We start from the raw sequence: 14,452 nt of genomic DNA on the forward strand, positions 1-14,452 counted from the left end.
GACATATTCATTTCTTCTTCAAATTTTAAAAGAATTTAAATTAAAATATTTTCATGGGCCCCTAAAACTATCATGGACCCTCAGCACCATACCGATGGTGCCTATTGGGTAATTTGGCCCTGCTTGCCATAAATCTTCTCAGGATCTGCTTTGTACAACCATACTTTTAACTTTTCCTAACCTTCTTAAACAGTCTTGCCAATGGTCCTCATGTCACAGAAACATGCCACTCATTTCTCTGAATGTTTTAAAATTTACATTTTTTAAGTTAAGGGTAATGAGTTTTACCTGATACCTAAGAAATTCTGATGCCTTTATATTCCTCATATACATGATGGAAATAACAGTAACTATTTAATAGAATTAAATGAAGTAAGGATGTAAAAACACTTGGTAAACCACGAATTACTTTACAAAGGTTGGGTATTAATATACTTTTAAAATTTTAATTTCAATACCTTAATCAAAAATTTAACTGTGATGGATGAAGGAACAAGATAAAACCCCAGAAAAACAACTAAATGAAGTGGACATAGGCAACCTTCCAGAAAAATGATAGTGAAGATGATCCAGGACCTTGGAAAAAGAATGGAGGCAAAGATCGAGAAGATGCAAGAAACGTTTAACAAAGACCTAGAAGAATTAAAGAACAAACACCTAGAAGAAATAAAGAACAAACAAACAGAGATGAACAATACAATAACTGAAATGAAAAATACACTAGAAGGAATCAATAGCAGAATAACTGAGGCAGAAGAACGGATAAATGACCTGGAAGACAGAATGGTGGAATTCACTGACACGGAACAGAATAAAGAAAAAAGAATGAAAAGAAATGAAGACAGCCTAACAGGCCTCTGGGACAACATTAAACGTGACAACATTTGCATTATAGGGGTCCCAGAAGGAGAAGAGAGAGAGAAAGGACCCAAGAAAATATTTGAAGAGATTATAGTCAAAAACTTCCCTAACATGGGAAAGTAAATAGCCACCCAAGTCCAGGAAGTGCAGAGAGTCCCATACAGGATAAACCCAAGGAGAAACATGCCGAGACACACAGTAATCAAATTGACAAAAATTAAAGACAAGGAAAAATTATTGAAAGCAACAAGGGAAAAACGACAAATAACATACAACGGAACTCCCATAAGGTTAACAACTGATTTCTCAGCAGAAGGGAGTGGCATGATATATTTAAAGTGATGAAAGGGAAGAACCTACAACCAAGATTACTCTATCCGGCAAGGATCTCATTCAGATTCGACGGAGAAATCAAAAGTTTTACAGACAAGCAAAAGCTAAGAGAATTCAGCACCATCAAACCAGCTCTACAACAAATGTTAAAGGAACATCTCTAAGGAAACATAACAGAAGAAAAGGACCTACAAAAACAAACCCATAATAATTAAGAAAATGGTAATAGGAACATACATATCGATAATTACCTTAAACGTGAATGGATTAAATGCTCCAACCAAAAGACAGGCTTGCTGAATAGATACAAAAACAAGAGCCCTATATATGCTGTCTACAAGAGATCAACTTCAGACCTAGGGACACATACAGACTGAAAGTGACGGGATGGAAAAAGATATTCCATGCAAATGGAAATCAAAAGAAAGCTGGAGTAGCTATACTCATATCAGATAAAATAGACTTTAAAATAAAGAATATTACAAGAGACAAGGAAGGACACTACATAATGATCAAGGAATCAATCCAAGAAGAAGATATAACAATTATAAATATATATGCACCCAACATAGGAGCACCTCAATACATAAGGCAACTGCTAACAGCTATAAAAGAGGAAATCTACAGTAACACAATAATAGTGGGGGACTTTAACACCCCACTTACACCAATGGACAGATCATCCAAAATGAAAATTAATAAGGAAACACAAGCTTTAAATGACACAGTAGACCAGATAGATTTAATTGATATTTACAGGACATTCCATCCAAAAACAGCAGATTACACTTTCTTCTCAAGTGCGCATGGAACATTCTCCAGGATAGATCACATCTTGGGTCACAAATCAAGCCTCAGTAAATTTAAGAAAATTGAAATCATATCAAGCATCTTTTCTGACCACAACGCTATGAGACTAGATATCAATTACAGGGGAAAAAACGTAAAAAACACATGGAGGCTAAACAATACGTTACTAAATAACCAAGAGATCACTGAAGAAATCAAAAAATACCTAGAGACAAATGACAACGAAAACACGATGATCCAAAACCTGTGGAATGCAGCAAAAGCAGTTCTAAGAGGGAAGTTTATAGCAATACAAGCTTACCTCAAGAAACAAGAAAATTCTCAAATAAACAATCTACCTTTACACCTAAAGGAACTAAAGAAAGAAGAACAAACAAAACCCAAAGTTAGTAGAAGGAAAGAAATCATAAAGATCAGAGCAGAAATAAATGAAATAGAAACAAAGAAAACAATAGCAAAGATCAATAAAACTAAAAGCTGGTTCTTTGAGAAGATAAACATTAGCCAGACTCATCAAGAAAAAGAGGGAGAGGACTCAAATCAATAAAATTAGAAATGAAAAAGGAGAAGTTACAACAGACACGACAGAAATACAAAGCATCATAAGAGACTACTACAAGCAACTCTATGCCAATAAAATGGACAACCTGGAAGAAATGGACAAATTCTTAGAAAGGTATAACCTTCCAAGACTGAACCAGGAAGAAACAGAAAATATGAACAGACCAATCACAAGTAATGAAATTGAAACTGTGATTAAAAATCTTCCAATGAACAAAAGTCCAGGACCCGATGGCTTCGCAGGTGAATTCTATTAAACATTTAGAGAAGAGCTAACACCCATCCTTCTCAAACTCTTCCAAAAAACTGCAGAGGAAGGAACACTCCCAAACTCATTCTATGAGGCCACCATCACCCTGATACCAAAACCAGACAAAGATACTACAAAAAAAGAAAATTACAGACAATATCACTGATGAATACAGATGCAAAAATCCTCAACAAAACACTAGCAAACAGAATCCAACAACACATTAAAAGGATCATACACCATGTTCAAGTGGGGTTTATCCCAGGGATGCAAGGATTCTTCAATATACGCAAATCAATCAATGTGATACACCATATTAACAAATTGAAGAATAAAAACCATATGAAAAAAAAAAATTTAACTGTGACAAATACCCGATAACTGTGGCAAAAGGAGAAGGTCCTGAGTCGTGTATAAGTTTATTTTGCTTTAAAAAGTTGACACAATACAAGTAACGTATAGAAATAGTGCTTTGTTCACATCACTTGTTTCCCTGTTTCAATAAAACTTCTGTTTCTAAATGGAAAAAAACATTTAACTCTGTCGATTCAACTTTGTTTAGAGATATTTTGGTTAAAAGACTCATAATAAGAAACCAAGAGAAATGGCCTTCACTGATTCAACACTGACTTGTTGTTAAAGTCCACATAACTGCTAACTTGGTGCTATTTTTAGAACTAAATGAGGCCCTTCTCTTTCTGCAGTACACCGGTGTACTTAGTATACCTTCAGAGTAGCAGAGGAACATCTCTTTTCCATAAGCCTTTCTTTTGAAGACCTTTGTAGTTCTACAATACAAAGTGCGAATGCCAGGCTGTCTGAATATGACTGAAGGGAGAAAGAAATAAAAATTCCTCCTCCCCACATGGTTCAGTATAACACCATTCCTGGTAAAAATTCTCCTTTCTCCTCTATCATAAACCGAGACCACTGTTAGCTATGAGTATCGAGTTGCTAGAGGAGACCTACATGCCTCATTTGGGATACAGGCATCCTGGCCAAATCATCTTTCCACTAACCCAGGTTTTTAAGCACAGAAGAACAGGAGATAACTCACTACCAATTTAAATGCATAATTTCAGAGAATCTTAAAACTGGAAGAAACTTTAAAATTCAACTAGGGCAATTTCCTCACTTCATTACAAATACACTGTGAGGCTTAGATGAGATGTATGAATCACTCAGGGCCTGCCTCAGGGTAGGCATATAACAAATGTTAGTCTGCTACTCCTGAAAGTTCTCTGGGCCTTTATTCTAGGCAATGAGACAGGAGTTTCTGCACTCAGCCCCAGAAATATTTTTTCAAAAGCTTTGGGTGTGATGTCCTTTTTAAGCTTATATTCAGTCCTTGTGGATTTTTCTATTTTCATTCCAATAATCAATTGCTCTTATGGTAAGCATCTTAGAAAAACCAACTATTACATTTCATAACTACTAAAAAGAGCAGTCAAATAAAGAGAAAGTAATTCTTAACCTAGAGTATCTTCTATTATTATTATTATTGTTATTGTTATATTATTATTTATTACTACTATTATAACACTGGGCATGACATAGGATACAGAATAAGCATAAGACATGGTGTTTGCTTTGATGTGTTGTTCTCATAAGAAATAAAGATCAGGAAATAATGTACTACCAATTTAAACGCACAATTTTGAATCCTAAAACTAGAATAAACTTTAAAATTTCAACTGGGAAAAAGAAATTTCAACTAGGGCAATTATCTTCCTTCATCACAGATAAGTGGTGAAGCTTAAATGAGATGTGTGAATCACCTGTTTTTTTTTAATAACACTTTTAAAAAACAGTCTAACATCTTTAAAGACATTATTTTGTAATAATTATATTATCTCCATCGTGGTGTAGGGGAAATGTGAATCCATTGACTAGAAAATAGGGGTAGGCAAACTTCCTATAAAAGGCAGAATAGTAAATATTTTAGGCTTTGCAAGCCATATACGGTGTCTGTTACATTTTCTTTTTCTTTTTTTTTTTTTAATAGTAATCTTTTATTTATTTATTTATTTTTATAATTATTTTTGGCTGTGTTGGGTCTTCGTTTCTGTGCGAGGGCTTTCCCCAGTTGCGGCAAGCGGGGGCCACCCTTCATCGTGGTGCGCGGGCCTCTTCACTATCGCGGCCTCTCCTGTTGCGGAGCACAGGCTCCAGACGCACAGGCTCAGTAGTTGTGGCTCACGGGCCCAGCCGCTCCGCGGCATGCGGGATCCTCCCAGACCAGGGCCCGAACCCGTGTCCCCTGCACTAGCAGGCAGACTCTCAACCACTGCGCCACCAGGGAAGCCCCTCTTTTTCTTTTTTTTAATGACCTTTTACAAATATAAAAATCTTCCTCTTCTCACTAGCCATACAAAAGCAGATGGGCCAGATTTGCCCTGTGCAAGCTGTGGTTTGCTGACCCCTGGACTAGATAATAAAATTAAAGCCATAAGAGATAATGTATTAAATCAATTTATAAAACTGATAAAATCAGGAACAGAATTTAAATACTCATACTTCATTCAGTATACCATTCTACGTCTATGAAACATCTCTACCTTACCTGAAATTCATCGAAACATAAGAGACATGCTTCTTCACTGATTTCTTCAGCTATAGGAGCTATTGGATCGTATGATTTAGCCATAAATCCTGGTTTCCTTTTTGGCAAACTCTGTTTAAGGCGGTGTATTCCTTAAATGGATGAAATTAAACACAAATCAAATATTGTATTAACAGTACATTTTAGATAACTAAAACATATTTTTAAAATCTCTAAATGAAACACAGTGTGAACATAAAAATGAAGTTTAAATTTCACATACAAACAAATATGATTATTGAGGTTGGTTGCAGTTTCTCTACCTCAAAATAAGTTGTTCACGTATTACTATATTCCCATGGTTGTAATGACACTTTGTGGTCATTCCATCTCCACTCTTCAATCACTTCAGAGATGACAAAGTGATAGAATAGATGATTAGATTGTGACTGATGGATCAACACACGGATCTTAGCCCTGAGGATTTCAGAGATGCAGGCAAAGGAGGTGATCCTGCCCTCTATGTCTAGCATATCTAATAAGGATGTTCCCTTGTTTCCAGCCAGTCCCACTTTGTTCACTATATGTTACTAAATGCTGAAAGTATTCTAAGAGAAGTACAATATTCCTGCCCGGAGAAGGTTACAGTATAGCGAGTAAACAAATAATGCAAAGATGAAATAACATAACCCTGACAAAGAAATAAAGCATACATACAAGAACAAACTGAATGCTTACATGCTAAGGTGACACAGAGGAAAAGGCCTAATCAAGAATAACTTTGTGAAACAGGTGAGGCTTAAACATTTCTTATTGATCCTTAGTAGAAAGAGAAAATGCCTGACCTTCATAGAGTAACCTCTGTTCTCTGATTTGGAAGTAATGAATTTGTCTCTAGGACCAACTCTGGACACATTACTAATTGCTTCAATATAGCACAAAACAAATGAAACCAAATAAAATCTTACTTTTAGCAAAAATCTAATTTTTTAAAAGATTAAGAACTTTAAGATGAGAAAAATTATTTTGTAGTGTTTGTCCATTTAAAAATCACTTCTTTAAAAAAAAATAAATAAATAAAAATCACTTCTTTCAGATCATTAACTTACTTTTGTGAACATCTAGCATGAAACCATGAAAATGAACCCGTTTTTTCCTCTTCATTTCCACATAAGCATAAAACATGTCCATCACCATTGTCTTCCCTGTACCTTAAAAAAAAAAACAACTATTAAACAGTATGTACTGATTGCTCTAATGATTGTTCATTAGCTTTGGGATAATGAAACCACACTCTGCTACTGGAAAGCTTAAGACTATGTTAACTTTTTTAAAAGCAGTGTTTATTTCTTATGCTAAAATACCTAAAAATAAAATATTGATATTATTCTCTTCTGTTAAAATCCTGTTTTTAGGAAATACAACATTTAGTTAGCACTCCAGGGACTATTTCCTCCAGAGAACTATGCTTTTAAACTGGCAAGATTTACAGATTATTCATTCTTCAGTTTCTCTTCCAAAAGGTACAGTATAAATAAAATAACTGTAATTAAGTAATTATTTATTGGGCCATTACAAAGGATGAGGAGCTGTCTTAGGCACTATAGGAAAATTCACCAGTGAAAAATAAGAAAATACAGATTAGCACCTAACATAAACACTGAAGATAAATAATAGATGTTAGGGCTGGAGAATTGCAAATTATGACACTTTTTTCAAAAAAAATTTATTTATTTGTTTATTTATTTTTGGCTGCATTGGGTCTTCGTTGCTGAGCACGGGCTTTCTCCAGTTGCGGTGAGCGGGGGCTACTCTTCCTTGCAGTGCGTGGGCTTCTCATTGCGGTGGCTTCTCTTGTCGTGGAGCACGGGCTCTAGGTGCGTGGGCTTCAGTAGTTGTGGCACACGGGCTCAGTAGTTGTGGCACGCGGGCTCAGTAGTTGTGGCTTGCAGGCTCTAGAGCGCAGGCTCAGTAGTTGTAGCGCATGGGCTTAGTTGCTCCATGGCTTGTGGGATCTTCCCCCACCAGGGCTCAAACCTGTGTCACCTGCACTGGCAGGGGGATTCTTAACCACTACGCCACCAGGGAAGTCCTATAACACTTTTTTAAAAAGCTGAGAATACTGGCTTTCAAAATGAGGCTTACTTAAAGAAATTCAGATACAGTTAACCCTTATAATTAAATTATCTAATTTTCAGCACTCAAACTGTTAATCACTACGATCACATTAGTAATCGAATCATCAACAGCCTGAGCATTTCACAAGGCATGCACAGGAAGCCTATTCCCTCACAGAAAGCCCAGAGCTTTGGGGACACTGACAGTGGTCAAGTTCGGTTCACACCCAGCATTACCCAGCAGGCAGGCCAGGGGATGCTGGTCGTGCCTCTCATCTTCACTGCTTCCTCCACCACCACCTTACCAAAGCGTCCAGCCTCTCCTTGCAGGAGCTGCAATTATTATTATTATTATTTTTAATCAGTCATCAATTTTATAGACATCAGTGTATACATGTCAATCCCAATCACCCAATTCAGCACACCACCATACCCACCCCACCGCAGTTTTCCCCCCTTGGTGTCCATACGCTCGTTCTCTACATCTGTGTCTCAACTACTGCCCTGCAAACGGGTTCATCTGTACCATTTTTCTAGGTTCCACATACGTGCGTTAATATACGATATTTGTTTTTCTCTTTCTGACTTACTTCACTCTGTATGACAGTCTCTAGATCCATCCACATCTCAACAAATGACTCAATTTCGTTTCTTTTTATGGCTGAGTAATATTCCATAGTACATATATACCACAACTTCTTTATCCATTCGTCTGTCGATGGGCATTTAGGTTGCTTCCATGACCTGGCTATTGTAAATAGTGCTGCAATGAACACTGGGGTGCATGTGTCCTTTTGAATTATGGTTTTCTCTGGGTATATGCCCAGTAGTGGGATTGCTGGATCATATGGTAATCCTATTTTTACTTTTTAAGGAACCTCCATACTGTTCTCCATAGTGGCTGTATCAATTTACATTCCCACCAACAGTGCAAGAGGGTTCCCTTTTCTCCACACCCTCTCCAGCATTTGTTGTTTGTAGATTTTCTGATGATGCCCATTCTAACTGGTGTGAGGTGATACCTCATTGTAGTTTTGATTTGCATTTCTCTAATAATTAGTGACGTTGAGCAGCTTTTCATGTGCTTCTTGGCCATCTGTATGTCTTCTTTGGAGAAATGTCTATTTAGGTCTTCTGCCCATTTTTGGATTGGGGTGTTTGTTTCTTTAATATTGAGCTGAATGAGCTGTTTATATATTTTGGAGATTAATCCTTTGTCCGTTGATTCGTTTGCAAATATTTTCTCCCATTCTGAGGGTTGTCTTTTCGTCTTGTTTATGGTTTCCTTTGCTGTGCAAAAGCTTTTAAGTTTCCTTAGGTCCCATTTGTTTACTTTTGTTTTTATTTCCATTACTCTAGGAGGTGGATCAAAAAAGATCTTGCTGTGATTTATGTCAAAGAGTGTTCTTCCTATGTTTTCCTCTAAGAGTTTTATAGTGTCTGGTCTTACATTTAGGTCTCGAATCCATTTTGAGTTTATTTTTGTGTATGGTGTTAGGGAGTGTTCTAATTTCATTCTTTTACATGTAGCTGTCCACTTTTCCCAGCACCACTTATTGAAGAGACTGTCTTTTCTCCATTGTATATCTTTGCCTCCTTTGTCATAGATTAGTTGACCATAGGTGCGTGGGTTTATCTCTGGGCTTTCTATCTTGTTCCATTGATCTATGTTTCTGTTTTTGTGCCAGTACCATATTGTCTTGATTACTGTAGCTTTGTAGTATACTCTGAAGTCAGGGAGTCTGATTCCTCCACCTCTGTTTTTTCCCTCAAGACTGCTTTGGCTATTCGGGGTCTTTTGTGTCTCCATACAAATTTTAAGATGATTTGTTCTAGTTCCGTAAAAAATGCCATTGGTAATTTGATAGAGATTGCATTGAATCTGTAGATTGCTTTGGGTAGTATAGTCATTTTCACAATATCGATTCTTCCAATCCAAGAACATGGTATATCTCTCCACCTGTTGGTATCATCTGTAATTTCTTTCATCAGTGTCTTATAGTTTTCTGCATACAGGTCTTTTGTCTCCCAAGGTAGGTTTATTCCTAGGTATTTTATTCTTTTTGTTGCAGTGGTAAATGGGAGTGTGCCCATAATTTCTCTTTCAGATTTTTCATCATTAGTGTATAGGAATGCAAGAGATTTCTGTGCATTAATTTTGTATCCTGCAACTTTACCAAATTCATTGATTAGCTCTAGTAGTTTTCTGGTGGCATCTTTAGGATTCTCTATGTATAGTATCATGTCATCTGCAAACAGTGACAGTTTTACTTCTTCTTTTCCAATTTGTATTCCTTTTATTTCTTTTTCTTCTCTGATTGCCGTGGCTAGGACTTCCAAAACTATGTTGAATAATAGTGGTGAGAGTGGACATCCTTGTCTCGTTCCTGATCTTAGAGGAAATGCTTTCAGTTTTTCACCATTGTGAATGATGTTTGCTGTGGGTTTGTCATATATGGCCTTTATTATGTTGAGGTAGGTTCCCTCTATGCCCACTTTCTGGAGAGTTTTTATCATAAATGGGTGTTGAATTTTGTCAAAAGCTTTTTCTGCATCTATTGAGATGATCATATGGTTTTTATTCTTCAATTTGTTAATATGGTGTATCACATTGATTGATTTGTGTATGTTGAATAATCCTTGCATCCCTGGGAGAAATCCCACTTGATCATGGTGTATGATCCTTTTAATGTGTTGTTGGATTCTGTTTGCTTGTATTTTGTTGAGGATTTCTGCATCTGTATTCATCAGTGATATTGGTCTGTAATTTTCTTTTTTTGTAGTATCTTTGTCCGGTTTTGGTATCAGGGTGATGGTGGCCTCATAGAATGAGTTTGGGAGTGTTCCTTCCTCTGCAATTTTTTGGAAGAGTTTGAGAAGGATGGGTGTTAGCTCTTCTCTAAATGTTTAATAGAATTCACCTGTGAAGCCATCTGGTCCTGGACTTTTGTTCATTGGAAGATTTTTAATCACAGTTTCAATTTCATTACTTGTGATTGGTCTGTTCATATTTTCTGTTTCTTCCTGGTTCAGTCTTGGAAGGTTATACATTTCTAAGAATTTGTCCATTTCTTCCAGGTTGTCCATTTTATTGGCATAGAGTTGCTTGTAGTAGTCTCTTAGGATGCTTTGTATTTCTGCAGTGTCTGTTGTAACTTCTCCTTTTTCATTTCTGATTTTATTGATTTGAGTCCTCTCCCTCTTTTTCTTGATGAATCTGGCTAATGGCTTATCAATTTTGTTTATCTTCTCAAAGAACCAGCTTTTACTTTTATTGATCTTTGCTATTGTTTTCTTTGTTCCTATTTCATTTATTTCTGCTCTGATCTTTATGATTTCTTTCTTTCTGCTAACTTTGGGTTTTGTTTGTTCTTCTTTCTCTAGTTCCTTTAGGTGTAAGGTTAGATTGTTTACTTGAGATTTTTCTTGTTTCTTTAGGTAGGCTTGTATAGCTATAAACTTCCCTCTTAGAACTGCTTTTGCTGCATCCCATAGGTTTTGGATCGTTGTGTTTTCATTGTCATTTGTCTCTAGGTATTTTTTGATTTCCTCTTTGATTTCTTCAGTGATCTCTTGGTTATTTACTAACGTATTGTTTAGCCTCTATGTGTTTGTGCTTTTCACGTTTTTTTCCTTGTAATTCATTTCTAATCTCATAGCATTGTGGTCAGAAAAGATGCTTGATATGATTTCAATTTTCTTAAATTTACTGAGGCTTGATTTGTGACCCAAGATGTGATCTATCCTGGAGAATGTTCTGTGCGCACTTGAGAAGAAAGTGTAATCTGCTGTTTTTGGATGGAATGTCCTATAAATATCAGTTAAATCTATCTGGTCTATTGTGTCATTTAAAGCTTCTGTTTCCTTATTTATTTTCATTTTGGATGATCTGTCCATTGGTGTAAGTGAGGTGTTAAAGTCCCCCACTATTATTGTGCTACTGTCAATTTCCTCTTTTATAGCTGTTAGCAGTTGCCTTATGTATTGAGGTGCTCCTATGTTGGGTGCATATATATTTATAATTGTTATATCTTCTTCTTGGATTGATCCCTGGATCATTATGTAGTGTCCTTCCTTGTCTCTTGTAACATTCTTTATTTTAAAGTGTATTTTATCTGATATGAGTATTGCTACTCCAGCTTTCTTTTGATTTCCATTTGCATGGAATATCTTTTTCCATCCCCTCACTTTCAGTCTGTATGTGCCCCTAGGTCTGAAGTGGGTCTCTTGTAGACAGCATATATATGGGTCTTGTTTTTGTATCCATTCAGCAAGCCTGTGTCTTTTGGTTGGAGCATTTAATCCATTCACGTTTAAGGTAATTATCGATATGTATGTTCCTATGACCATTTTCTTAATTGTTTTGGGTTTGTTTTTGTAGGTCCTTTTCTTCTCTTGTGTTTCCCACTTAGAGAAGTTCCTTTAGCATTTGTTGTAGAGCTGGTTTGGTGGTGCTGAATTCTCTTAGCTTTTGCTTGTCTGTAAAGCTTTTGATTTCTCCGTCAAATCTAAATGAGATCCTTGCCGGGTAGAGTAATCTTGGTTGTAGGTTCTTCCCTTTCATCACTTTAAGTATATCATGCCACTCCCTTCTGGCTTGTAGAGTTTCTGCTGAGAAATCAGCTGTTAACCTTATGGGAGTTCCCTTGTATGTTATTTGTCGTTTTTCCCTTGCTGCTTTCAATAATTTTTGTCTTTAAGTTTTGCCACTTTGATTACTATGTGTCTCGGCGTGTTTCTCCTTGGGTTTATCCTGTATGGGACTCGCTGCGCTTCCTGGACTTGGGTGGCTATTTCCTTTCCCATGTAAGGGAAGTTTTCGACTATAATCTCTTCAAATATTTTCTCTGTTCCTTTCTCTCTCTCTTCTCCTTCTGGGACACCTATAATGCGAATGTTGTTGCATTTAATGTTGTCCCAGAGGTCTCTTAGGCTGTCTTCATTTCTTTTCATTCTTTTTTCTTTATTCTGTTCTGCAGCAGTGAATTCCACCATTCTGTCTTCCAGGTCATTTATCCGTTCTTCTGCCTCAGTTATTCTGCTATTGATTCCTTCTAGTGTAGTTTTCATTTCAGTTATTGTATTGTTCATCTCTGTTTGTTTGTTCTTTAATTATTCTAGGTCTTTGTTAAACATTTCTTGCATCTTCTCGATCTTTGCCTCCATTCTTATTCCAAGGTCCCGGATCATCTTCACTATCATTATTCTGAATTCTTTTTCTGGAAGGTTGCCTATGTCCACTTCATTTAGTTGTTTTTCTGGGGTTTTATCTTGTTCCTTCATCTGGTATATAGCCCTCTGCCTTTTCATCTTGTCTATCTTTCTGTGAATGTGGTTTTTGTTCCACAGGCTACAGGATTGTAGTTTTTCTTGCTTCTGTTGCCTGCCCTCTGGTGGTTGAGGCTATCTAAGAGGCTTGATGGGAGGCTCTGGTGGTGGGTAGAGCTGACTGTTGCTGTCAGGAGCTGCAATTATTATACTAACTTCAAAGGCAGCTCAGGAAGCAAGATTTGAGTCTTAAATCTGTTGAGATTTCCTCCATTCCATAAGATGACTTTGGGCCATGCCATTTGAATTGTCAGAAAGTTTTCTGTATATGAAAATACAATTCACAGGGCCTCCCTGGTGGCTAAGACTCTGCGCTCTCAATGCTAGGGGCCTGGGTTTGATCCCTGGTCAGGGAATTAGATCCCGCATGCAGGCTGCAATGCAGACCCAGTGCAGCCAAATAAATAAATAAATAAATAAAATTTTTAAAAAAAGAAAATACAATTCACCAGACAGATTTTTAATGAGAAGACCATTTAGATTGAAAGGTAATTTTTTGCAAAAATATTCAGTACAAGTCTCTTTATATAGTGAGTGGCAGCAAATTTTATATCATTACATTTACACAAAGAAGTAAATTAATAAAGTTTCAAATTCTGCTGCATGAAGCATAGTATACTTATAGATCCAGAAAAGAAGTCATGAATTATCTAACAAAAAATGTGAACAATATATATTTGAACATAATCATCGTGCTCTTCTTCAAAAATGTGCTTAAAATGTAACAAAACCATCATATAAAAAGTTTCTGAAAATAAAAGCAAAAAGAAGAAATCATAATGGAAAAAACTGATAGACTAGAATATGTAAAATTCAAACTTCTGAAAATCAAAATCACCATACATAAAATATTCTTATTTATTTAATTAACATATTTTCATTGAATGCCTACCATGTGTGAGGCCCTATTCTAGGTGCTTATTAGGAAATGGCAGTGAACAAAACTAACAAAAATCCCTGTCCTCATGGAACTTGGCAGTTTAACATTATATATCTTTATATCTTTTCCTCATACACTGTTGGTGGGAATGTAAATTGGTGCAGCCGCTATGGAAAACAGTATGGAGACTCCTTAAAAAACTAAAAATAGAACTACCATATGATCCAGCAATTCCACTCTTGGGTATATATCTGGAAACAATGAAAACACCAACTTGAAAAGATACATGCATCCCAATGTTCACAGCAGCACTATTTACAATAGCCAAGACATGGAAGCAACCCAAGTGCCCATCAACAGACAACTAGATTAAGAAGATGAGCCCTATGTCACTCCAACTTTTAGCTTGGAGGCACCTTCCAGATTGCTGCACAGAGAAGGTGAATCCAAGTAAAACACCCAGCTCTGAGTGAGTTGAATTAAGAGAGATCAGGATTATGGGAGTCCAAAACGTAGGTGAAATTTGCAAGGCAAAGTGCCAGAGAGGAGGAAGCTATATAATGAAAGAGCTCCAGAAACCAACAGGTGGACACTCTTGAGTCTTTGGCTGAATAATAGCTGCTCATGCGTAGGGTGATACTTCATGATGTGAGGCAAGGGAAGCTGTGTTATGAACCGCTAGGAAACTGTGTGATAAACAATTTCCAGAGATATTGATACATACAACAACTTGAATGACTCTCCAATGAATTACACTGAGTGGAAAAAGA

At 36.5% G+C, this 14,452-nt stretch overlaps 1 protein-coding gene across 3 annotated transcripts in view; it reads right to left on the reverse strand.

The window, feature by feature from the left end:
- Positions 1 to 14,452, reverse strand: part of AFG1L (AFG1 like ATPase) — a 199,941-nt gene that overhangs the window by 128,987 nt on the left and 56,502 nt on the right. For all 3 annotated transcript variants that reach the window (XM_068551090.1, XM_068551089.1, XM_068551092.1), the window contains exons 4-5: positions 6,467 to 6,568; positions 5,379 to 5,509 (exon numbers count right to left, since the gene is read on the reverse strand). In XM_068551090.1, coding sequence (XP_068407191.1) covers positions 5,379 to 5,509; positions 6,467 to 6,568 — 233 coding nt within the window. The remainder of the gene's footprint in view (positions 1 to 5,378; positions 5,510 to 6,466; positions 6,569 to 14,452) is intronic.

Source organism: Eschrichtius robustus, chromosome 9 (assembly GCF_028021215.1).
Source record: "Eschrichtius robustus isolate mEscRob2 chromosome 9, mEscRob2.pri, whole genome shotgun sequence".
Taxonomy (NCBI): domain Eukaryota; kingdom Metazoa; phylum Chordata; class Mammalia; order Artiodactyla; family Eschrichtiidae; genus Eschrichtius; species Eschrichtius robustus.